This window comes from Cebus imitator, unplaced genomic scaffold (genome assembly GCF_001604975.1).
Source record: "Cebus imitator isolate Cc_AM_T3 unplaced genomic scaffold, Cebus_imitator-1.0 Scaffold21, whole genome shotgun sequence".
NCBI classification, from domain to species: Eukaryota; Metazoa; Chordata; class Mammalia; order Primates; family Cebidae; genus Cebus; species Cebus imitator.
The window spans coordinates 9,273,053-9,284,176 of NW_016107336.1; the positions used below are offsets into that span (position 1 = coordinate 9,273,053).

Here is an 11,124-nt window from a genome sequence, read left to right on the forward strand (position 1 = left end):
AGACGGGGTTTCACCATGTTGACCAGGATGGTCTCGATCTCTTGACCTCGTGATCCACCCGCCTCGGCCTCCCAAAGTGCTGGGATTACAAGCGTGAGCCACCGCGCCCGGCCAGAATTACATCTTTTTAAAGAAAGCATAATGGATCAGAAAAACATTTTCCATGTATAAAGTTCCATGTTTTTTCTTTCTACCTTTTCTTTATTCTCCTTTTACCTCCACTACCACTTCTCTTGCCACTATTCCTTCCCTTGTACCCAGCCCTCATGTCTCCTAGAGAAATAAAATACGAAGAATGATGAAAAACGACTTAGTCTGCTACTATTTTAAGGAGGCAAACTCCTTGAGAGCCCTCCTGCTTTCCTCAATGTCTCTATATTGTTTACTTCAATAAATATAACAAATCATATTCAGATTCCTTTGATTTCTTTACATCTAAATCTTATTTGTTCAATATATGTAACTATCAGTTATACCTTGCATATTTCAAGTGAAATGAGAGAGAATAAATAATTTATTTAAGATTTCCTTAAAAGAGTTGGAAACAAATATTTATGTTATCTGATATTTGAATTTTGGCTGATTAGTGGTAAAGATATCTATAAAACAGATTAAACACAATAGTTCCAGGTGGCAATAGGTTCTCCACAATCTAAAATCTAAAAAATGTTATTTAAAGTTAATTCAATATAGTGTTAAGAGATGTTTCCATCACCAAAAACCTCATATTGATTTAGAGATGCCAAGTTAATTTTGAAAGGCAATGTTTCCTGTTTTGGGCTCTAGGATCACTTTTGTTATAGATGTCAGTGTGAATGACCTCATTTCATTTGGATGAAGTAGTCAAGCTGAAAGAACCAGCACCTCCAGAGGACATTATACAAGCAGTCTCTCTTTCTTGATAACCATATTTACAGAAAAATAGATGTCTAAGGATTTTACTATTTCTACTTTAATTTTTAAGAGAAGACCATCATTTGTTAAATTGATGAAAGAAAAAAAAAGTTATGGTATCATAAGATGTCAGAAAATAGCAATGTCTATACCTTAGTCCGTATGTCTCCTAAGAGCTGAGAGCAGTAAATTTTTAAAGAGAAAAATTGAAAATAATGAAGAACATTTTGCTAAACAGCACAGTGAAGTAGGCATTAACAATGCCTATAAACATTACTTTTTTTAAACACATAGGTACAAAGAACTGCTTATTAGCAGGCTATATCTTTAATCTTGTCAATATTCTTTAGTTCAAAGAGAAATATTGTTGCTACAAAAATATTCCCATAACCAGTTTTCTCAAAGAAACCTAAATGTTCTTCCTAGTTGGATCCTTTTGTCACTTCCAAAGTTAAATTCATTTCTATGATTTTTCTCCAGCACAAATTAGGCTTACGAGCTGGAAAGATTTTTCCTAAAAATTGGTAGTTGTAACTGGAACTTCTGTGCTCTGTAAGTAATTGAAGTATTCAGAATCAGATTATTGGGAGTCAAACTTTAGCCTTGATAGGTAAACATTCCTCATATAGTTCAAACACACCATCTCAGTGTTCTAAGCAATAGTTCAAGAATAACCCAATCAATTTATAACATTTATATAAGCAGAATTTAACTGGTAAATTATCCAATTAAAAAAACCCAGAAAACATGATTTGAGATACAGGGATGAGGAATAGTAAATCTAAAACATCTGATTAATTTAATATCATGAGAATAAGATTCGATCAATATATCCCATGCTAAGGAGAATAAAGTCCCTACTTAATTATATTGATTCATAAAAAATAATCCAATGTTGAGGTAATGGGAAAAATTCGGCACAATGAAATGGTTAGAGCAGAACTACATATGTGATAGTCAATAAATTATAGCTATTACCAACAAATATTTTTTAAAACTTGCTTTTTCAAATCTGTGGCAAACGTCCTATATCAACACTAGTTAAGACAGGATCTTCAATTTTAAGAAGGATATATTCTTTTTTTAAATTTCAAAACAAAGATGAGGCCTTTTATAAGTTCTAGGCAAGAAACTGAGTAAATGTTTCTCAAACATAGGATTAATATCATAACTGGAAAGAGGAAGTGATACTGAATTGACGTGGGAAATTAGCCAAAGCCAATTACATACATTTTTTAAAATGCTACTTTTTACATAATTTTAAGTGAGAAAAACAACAGTGATACATGTATAGTAATCCTCTGACAAGCTATCACAGATCTATAGAATATGTTTTTAAATCTCACTGTTGAATGTGTCAGACATAAAGAATCATGAATTATATCTAACTATAAGATATGATTATGTCTTAATCATAATTTGCCGTGAGGTTGTACTTTTAGTTCAAAAAACACAATTAAAAGACTAAACAAAATCCCACCACCAAACTAAAATAATCCCTAAATACCAGTGCTTCAGCTAGCCTTAAAATTACATGCTTTTAAGTTTACATATTTATATACTAATTTATCTACCCTTACCTTAAATATACTATAGTGTATAAAGCACATTATCATATTAAAGACACCTATATTTATACTTCTGACAACAACTCATCAGTAATACTGGCCCTGGTGTAAAATTCTGATTAATAAAGATCAAGAATTAATTATATTGTTCTGCTTTATACACTGCCCACATTTTATCTTTAGATTCAATCACTTATTTTTCCCCATCCCCTTGCCCACATGGGTGGACTGGCTTACTCATTCAGTAGTTTCATAATTGGGACATTTGTAACAATAAGAAAATGGAGAAGAGTACCAAGGCATCTGCTACTGCCTCCTCCACATCAGAACCTGTGTTCAAGACTCGCATGGCACTAACAGAAGACGACAGTCGACTTGATTGGCTGATCCCATAACCTGGACCTAAATAATAAAAATAAGGAAAATAGCTTTGAAGGAGTCATAAATATAACAGGGTCAGGTTGGGAAACTTTAAGACCCTTACGGGGGAAGGAAAAAAAACCAATGGGGCAAAGCATTTTAAAAGCAATACTGTATTTTCTGGGCACATTTAGTTTTTGGCAAAATAAAAGGGTAAAGGCAATTAAAATTACTGACAATGTGTGAAAAATAAAGAACAGTCGTTATTTATTTATGACCACAAGGTAGAAGAAAACATGGCTTGCAGATTAAGGGCTTGCAAGTGTACAGCCCTGTAATCCAGCTCTATCAGTTCAGGCAAATCTCAACCACATGGCTGAACCACAGAGTAACCAGGAACAAAGATCAATCCTCAACCAACAGTGGTTAGGGAGATCAATGAAGCCACACTAGGAATTTACAAGGAAAATAAGCTCTAATTATTATCTCCTCTACTTCAAGATAAGTTGGTTTTATTCTACAACTTAGAAAGCTCCATTCAATACCTGTTAAGGGTCTACTATGTGCCCAATATTCTGAGGTATACAGAGACAAACCAGAGATGAATTCTATCCCCCTCAACTGCTTTCTATACCATCATTTACAATTAAAACACTTCATCCACCATTTTGGTTTTTTTTTTTTTTTAAACAGATATACAAAGATGAGAACATAAAACAATTCTATATTTAAAAATGACATAACAGGTTATAAAAAAAATGTCCATATACCAGTGAGAAAAATGCTCAATACAGTTGCTAATGGGGAAAATGTTACTTGGGAGAAAAGAAAAAAAAAAGGTTTATCCTCCAACAAATTAAATTTAAACAATAAAAACAAATCAATTTTAAAACATGAATATTATTTAATGGAAACTGAAAAGGATGAAATCTGAGATGAATGCAGATGATAGTGAAAATGTACTCATCCTTCACCTGAGGCCCCATACACATCGGGGGCGTAGAGGGCACCAGTTGATCTGGAATGGAGTCTGGAGGCTGGAATAACAGGACCATACAAACCTCATCTATTACCACAGAAACAAGGAATAGTGGCAGCACTACTGTCAGGCAAGGAGAGTTAGTTAACACTGGTGTTATTCTTTATAGTTAATGATCAGAGTATTGCCAAATAGGGCAATGGAACATTAGCCTTGCACCATCATTCCTGACACAAAAACACATCTTACACCTAAGTGGACAGACAGGCCTACAGGAGACAAAAGAAGTATTCAAATGGAAGGAAATGTTGAAAGTACAAGCATGAAACAAAAAAAAACGAACATTATAGTTTAAAAAAAAAACCACTATGGTAACTAGTAACTAATAAAATCTTATCTCCTTTAATTCTGACATCCAATGAGGTAGTAAATTACTATTCAATTTTACAGATAGTGCTATGGTCTAACTGACTGACCCTCCCCAACACTCCCTTCATTCACATATAGAAATTTTAATCCTCAAGGTGATGATATTAGGAGATAGGTGAGGCCTTTAAGAGTCAATTTGCCCACATAACTGGGATTAGTGTCCTTATAAAAGAGACCCTAGAAAGCTAGCTACCTCCTAGGAACATATGAGAACACAATGAGAAGTGTTCTCATTGTGAACAAAGGAATGGCTTCATCTGAGAGACACCAAATTTGCTGGTTCTTTGATATTAGACTTCCTAGTCTCCCAAACCATGATGAATAAATTTCTGTCAATTAAAAGTACACAATCTTTGTTATTTTGTTACAGTAGCCTGAACAAACTAAGACAAGTGGGGAAGCTAAAGCCTAGAGAGAGATTAATTTGATTATAGCCACACTAGTAAGTGATACACTTCAGTATCGGTGCTCTTTCAATTCCTCTGCCCTTAAATAGTAGATGTACCACCTTAACATTGTTCAAAAGTTAATACGCCTCATTTTGTTAACATTAACATTTTCCATAATGGTTCACAGAAGATGAATTCTGCATTCAGTAGATTATTGAAATATCAAGGCACATTTGAATATAAAAAATATTAATTTAACCAAAATGTAGAAATTTGTAACATATTGCTCTAAAATCTAAATTTAGCATATTTTGCATAATACCATAAGTCAACTTTTCTCTTACATATAGAAATGAATAGCCAAAAAATGTATTTTAATATTTAATAAAATATATTACTTTAAAAAGTTATTCTTCCTCAGATATATTAGAGCAGTTAAAATACTTTTAACATGAGTCACTCTTTTGTTTGTTACAGGACTGCCTTAATAAACAGGAACATTATCAAAAAGATTGAAAGAAAGGAAAATTAAACCAAGACAATATTGCACAAAATGTTTATTTAGCCCTGAAAGGTGACTGGTCTAATTAGTAATATAAACTAAAATACATTGTTAGTTTTAATTTTACCTAACGGAAATAATTTCTAAAATTATGAGGAGGAGTTGAACAAGTTTAGAAATGTCTAGTGGACAAAAATCGTTGAAACACTTTACGAAATCAATAGTTATCTGTGAATGACAATAACAGGTAAGAGGCACCACTGTGTTTAAAATAAAGTAAGCCTTTAAAAAATCTTGGTTCCAGAAATAAATGGAAACTAAAGATGCAAGTTCCAGAGAAGCTAAGCTTTGCTCAGCTATGTTTTATTTCTGATGCTTTAGGGTCCTCACACTAAACTTGTGATACAAATAAATACGTAATGAGCTATGTGATTCATCTGCTGAATAACAATAGCCAGGCATAAGCAACAATAAGATTCCACCAAAGACACAAGTAAGAGAAAAGACCAAAGAATGCAGGCAGGCCAGGTGCGGTGGCTCATGCCTGTAATCCCAGCACTTTGGGAGGCTGAGGTGGGTAGATCATGAGGTCAGGAGTTCGAGACCAGCCTGGCCAAGATAGTGAAACCCTGTCTCTCCTAATAACACAAAATTTAGCCAGGCACAGTGGCGGGCGCCTGTAATCCCAGCCATTCAGGAGACTGAGGCAGGAGAATCACTTGAACCTGGGAGGCAGAGTTAGCAGTGAACAGAGATCACACCACTGCACTCCAGCCTGGGCAACAGAACAAGACTCCGTCTCAAAAAAAAAAAAAAAAAAAAAAAAAAAAAAAAAAAAATTAAAAAAAAAAAAAAAAAGATGTAGGCAAATGTAGCAGAGAATGGGAATAGCAAGAACAACTTAATCTCTGGGAATGCTACCTTTCATCCCTGAAAAATAAACAGGGCTAATCTGCTGCCTTTGCTATGCAGTACCCATATGTAAATAAAAAGGTTATCAAAAAGCCAATTCTACTAAAACTGTGACTAAAAGACCCCAGAAACCTAGCTAGCTCCTAACATTTGAGAACACAATGAGAAGGCATCACCTATGAACAAAGGAATAGGTTCTCATCAGACACCAAATTTGCTGGTTCTTTAATCTCCCAAACCATGACGAATACATTTCTGTCATTTAAAAGTATATAATCTATGGTATTTTGCAGTAGCCTGCAGAGATGACAATAGTCATCTTCAGCGCAGATAGGAACTTCCATGATAATCAGGAAAACTCTTTCCTTTAATAATAAAATTTAAGTAATTTTAAATTGTCAAATGGAAGCTTTGAGATGAATCAAGAATATTAATGACTAGACAAAATATTTCTTTAAGAACTAGCATATTAAACAATGTTTACTTTTACAGTAATTAGTAGTGTATTATGAATTCCCTCTAATCGCTACCTACTGTACAGGTTTACAAAGTACAGAAACACATGTTGGATTCTTCTTGATACGTTTTTGAATAACCTGCAATATCAACATTATATAAATGCAACATTATATAAATTAAGAAATCTGAGATCCTTGCCACTGAAGTATAATTTAATGATTTCTAGAGTAGGTGATTAGAGCTTCAGCGGGAGGAGGCAGAGTGGTAATGGCAGCAGCGGTATTTTTCATTTATGAGTCTCCAAGACAATCCCTTGTTTTACAGATAAGGAAGCTCAGGCATAGAAAGGTCATATAGCTGGGGAATGAATCCAGGCCATGTGACCCGACAACATACTTTTCATTTTTTGTTTTTGAGACGAAGTTTCACTCTTGTTGCCCAGGTTGGAGTGCAATGGCGCCATTTCGGCTCACTGCAACCTCTGCCTCTTGGGTTCAAGTGATTCTCCTGCCTCAGGCTCCCGAGTAGCTGTGCTTACAGGCATGCACCGCCACGCCAGGCTAATTTTATATTTTTAGTAGTGACAGGATTTCTCCATGTTGGTGAGGCTGGTCTCAAACTCCTGACCTCAGGTGATCCACCTACCTCAGCCTCCCAAAGTGCTGCGATTACAGGCATGAGCCACCGCATCCAGCCTACAATATACATTCTTAAACCACCACACACCCACTCCGATTCCCTCAGCTCCTAAAAGTGGCATGATTATTTTATACACATGTAGGATTTCTTTAAATGTATTTCCATGAGGATGCACCATGTATACATGTGTGCGCACACATATACACAGATATTCTACAGACAAACTATTGCACATGAACTAAAAATATCTCTGACAAAGTACCTGTCATACAGCCTTAGTGACACGGAACAGTTCTTTTTACTTTGGCACCTCCCCACAGAAGGAAAAGAAAGAGGGAAACTCTCTGGCAACTGGGGCTGGAACATAAATAAGGGTTCGGCATATTCCTGTGGCTCTAGATTTAATGGAGTTTTCTAAGTCAGTACAGGAAAGCCTAGTTTATTTGAGCCAAATGGCCCAGACAACGAGAAATTAACCACTAGAAATTCCTGGCTGGGTGCGATGGTTCCTGCCTGTAATCCTGGCACTTTAGGAGACAGGGGCAGGTGGATCACCTGAGGTCAGGAGTTTGAGACCGGCCTGGTCCAACATGATGAAACCCTGTCTCTACTAAAATAAAAAAAATTAGCTAGGCGTGGTGGTGGATGTCTATAATCCCAGCTACTTGGGAGGCTGAGGCAGGAGAATCCCTTGACCCTGGGAGGCAGAGGTTGCAATTAGCTGAGATTGTGCCACTGCACTCCAGGCTGGGCAACAGAGCAAGACTCTATCTCAAAAAAAGAAAAAAGAAAGAAAAGAAAAAGAAATTTTGTACTACCATATATATCTGAAGAAACAGGAATTCCAATGGACAAGTAGAACTATGTTCTCCCTGAGCATTCCAGAGTCTGAAGAGCAACCTTCTAAGTGTTACAGTAAACTGTACTGTGTTAAAGCAAAAAATCTGAAATGGTTACAGGTTTGTGCATATAAACAATGTACTAGTTAAAATGCTGAAGGATCATGCAGAAATTCTAAGGATTCTAAATGTACATACAAAACTGTACTTCTCCAGTTATCCTTATAATACTGAAGGTTTAAAAAATCATTTAAGATTTTTGTAATTGAAGTAAATATGGTATTACTATCAGCTACAATACAATATAATCGGGATAAACAAGTTTTACAGCAGTGACATGACAAAAGCATTAGCTCATAGGAAATGACTGTTAAACTATAAAATACTATAAAAATGTTAATCCCTCCCATTAATAAGTAGTTCCTATATTATTTTGTGGCATTCTTTTTAGTAACCTAAGTTAAATGATCTAAGCTGAAATGTTAACATTTCCAGTGAAAAAGACAAAAGTATCAAACTAGTCCACATTATCTTTAAATTTGTAGGTTTACTTAAGAAAAATCTAGACTTCGGCCGGGCGCGGTGGCTCAAGCCTGTAATCCCAGCACTTTGGGAGGCCGAGGCGGGTGGATCACGAGGTCAAGAGATCGAGATCAACATGGTGAAACCCCGTCTGGTCAACATGGTGAAACCCCGTCTCTACTAAAAATACAAAAAATTAGCTGGGCATGGTGGTGCGTGCCTGTAATCCCAGCTACTCAGGAGGCTGAGGCAGGAGAATTGCCTGAACCCAGGAGGCGGAGGTTGCAGTGAGCCGAGATCGTGCCATTGCACTCCAGCCTGGGTAACAAGAGCAAAACTCCATCTCAAAAAAAAAAAAAAAAAAAAAAATCTAGACTTCAATATTCTGAAGTTTAAATCTGTGTGACATTACTTGATTATGAAGGTAATCTGTTAATACAATGACTAATGTATTCATTTCAGACATGTAAATCGAGTCAAAGGAATTTCCCAAACATATAATTTCCTTTCCTCAAAATGACAGAAAAGGGGTAGGGAGAAAGATCTGTCGACAAAGAAAGCTAAATCTCAGGTATGCTGAAGTTATCAGATAGTGATAACATAAGGGATAAGCAATGCACACAACACCTGCCCAAATACTTACCGAGGGGCTGAAAAGAACGAACAGGACTTGTGTCCCTGCTGCTCTCCCGACTAGCTTCCCGGCTGCATCCTTGACTCACACTTGGTCGAGGAATACGACTGCTTCGGGCTGGTGTGAAGCCACAGCAGCATAGTAAGGGAGAAAACAGAACAGAGTTTGCACCTTAAAAAACTTTTTCTTTCTTAAAAACTGATCCGTAACTTAATTTTTTCTAAGGTTTTGAAAAAATTACTGTTGCTGAAGCACTACCAGGAATACAGCTAAATTCTTAAATATGGTCCTCTAGTCTGTATGAAATTAGAAAGGCAAATAGTATTTTACTAAACTAAAAAGTCTGCAAATAAAAAGATTTAACATACTGTACAATACTGTAAAACTCAATTTTTCTCTTTGTTCACTGAACTATAGAGGCTTCTATCACTTTTGGTATCTTAGGTTAAAGTCTTATTTTTAATAGACAGAAAACTGTATACTTATCAAATATTAATCTAAAGTCAAATACCCGTTCTTAAGTTCTTAGATCAAGATAAAGAGGAAAAAACGCCAGGTGCAGTGGCTCATTCCTGTAATTCCAGCAACCTGGGTGGGTGAGAAGGGAGGACTGCTTGAGGCCAGGAGATCGAGATCAGCCTGGGCAACATAGTGAGACCCTGTCTCACTACAAAAAAATACAAAAACTAGCTGGGCATGGTGGCACATGCCTGCTGGCACATGCCTGAAGTCCTAGCTACTTAGGAAGATGAGGTAGAAAAATTGCTTCAGCCCAGGAGGTCAAGACCACAGCAAACTATGAGCATTCACTGCACTCCAGACTGCGTAACAGAGCAAGACCCTGTCTCTCAAACAGAAACAAAAGAGGAAAAAATAAGCCAATGCTTTCAATTCCCATTCTTTTTCTCACCTCCTCACAAATGAAAAACCCACAAATACAGAAAGAAATAAACAATAAACAGGGGTGAAGACTGACTAAAGGCGAAGTAGAGAAATTTAAAATCATGTCTGGAAAACAAAAAGAAGTGAATTAGTTAGATAAAAACTTCAGAGGCTTATTGGCCAAATACCAGGCTTAGCATAAATGAAAAGTGCTAGGAACAGTAATTCAAAGTCTATAGGCCTAAAAGAAATCTGTGCCATCTACTGAATAAAGACATTCTGAGACAAGTAAGGTTTCAAAAAGCTTGACTCCTACACACAATTTCTAAGGAATTTATTTGAGAATGTGTATGAGCAAAGCAAAAGAGCAAAGGAAGAGAAAGAGGATCCAGGAGGGAGTGCATTCAAACCAGGAAAGCAGTAAATGAGAATCTCAAGAAGATAGTTGAGCAAGAGGCTTGGACAGCAACTAAACCAGAGAGTACTGAAAAGAAAATCTGGAAAAAATAAGGAACTGCATATTTCCCTTCAGCAATACTGAAGGGAAAGCAATACTAAAGGATATGAGAAGCACACATTATTCTTAGTCACTTTCTATAAACACAGCAAATGAAAATGTGGCAAAACTGTAAATAACTGGTAGGAGACTGCAAGAAAAGAGAATTAATCTCTTTATAACAGGAACATTCTCCTTCAAGTGGTCCCTAACACTCAACATTCAGTGTACCTTTGGGAAGAAATGGGTTCATAGTACACTATATGTCTTGGCTGCAAACAACATTCATTTATTTGCAACACAGTATGTGCTATTTATAGCTTTTTATCTTTTAAAGCCAACGTATGGAACAAGGACATAAGACTTGCTTGCGGATAGAAAAGAAAATGTATGCGTAAACTTTAATAATGTAAAAGTTGATAACTCTAAGAGAGTGGAAGGTGAAGGGAAAAGTATGGAAGTTGAGCTTCCGATTGAGGTTGATGAAACAAGAAACAGAAATATGAGTATTTTCTTTAAATATGAGAATATTTTTTAAAGTTACATAGGGAATCTTTTAAAACAGTAAAAAAAGGCCGGGCGCGGTGGCTCAAGCCTGTAATCCCAGCACTTTGGGAGGC

The 11,124-nt window shown here is 36.1% G+C and overlaps 1 protein-coding gene across 36 annotated transcripts in view; it reads right to left on the minus strand.

The window, feature by feature from the left end:
• The window catches only part of CLASP2 (cytoplasmic linker associated protein 2), a 203,727-nt gene that overhangs the window by 90,350 nt on the left and 102,253 nt on the right, over window positions 1–11,124 (minus strand). For 17 of the 36 annotated variants that reach the window (XM_017521726.2, XM_017521715.2, XM_017521733.2 and 14 more), the window contains 4 exons: window positions 9,136–9,243; window positions 3,797–3,859; window positions 2,758–2,864; window positions 1,047–1,070 (listed from right to left, as the gene is read on the minus strand). In XM_017521726.2, coding sequence (XP_017377215.2) covers window positions 1,047–1,070; window positions 2,758–2,864; window positions 3,797–3,859; window positions 9,136–9,243 — 302 coding nt within the window. The remainder of the gene's footprint in view (window positions 1–1,046; window positions 1,071–2,757; window positions 2,865–3,796; window positions 3,860–9,135; window positions 9,244–11,124) is intronic. The other 19 variants (XM_037736045.1, XM_017521744.2, XM_017521737.2 and 16 more) reach the window with 3 other exon arrangements.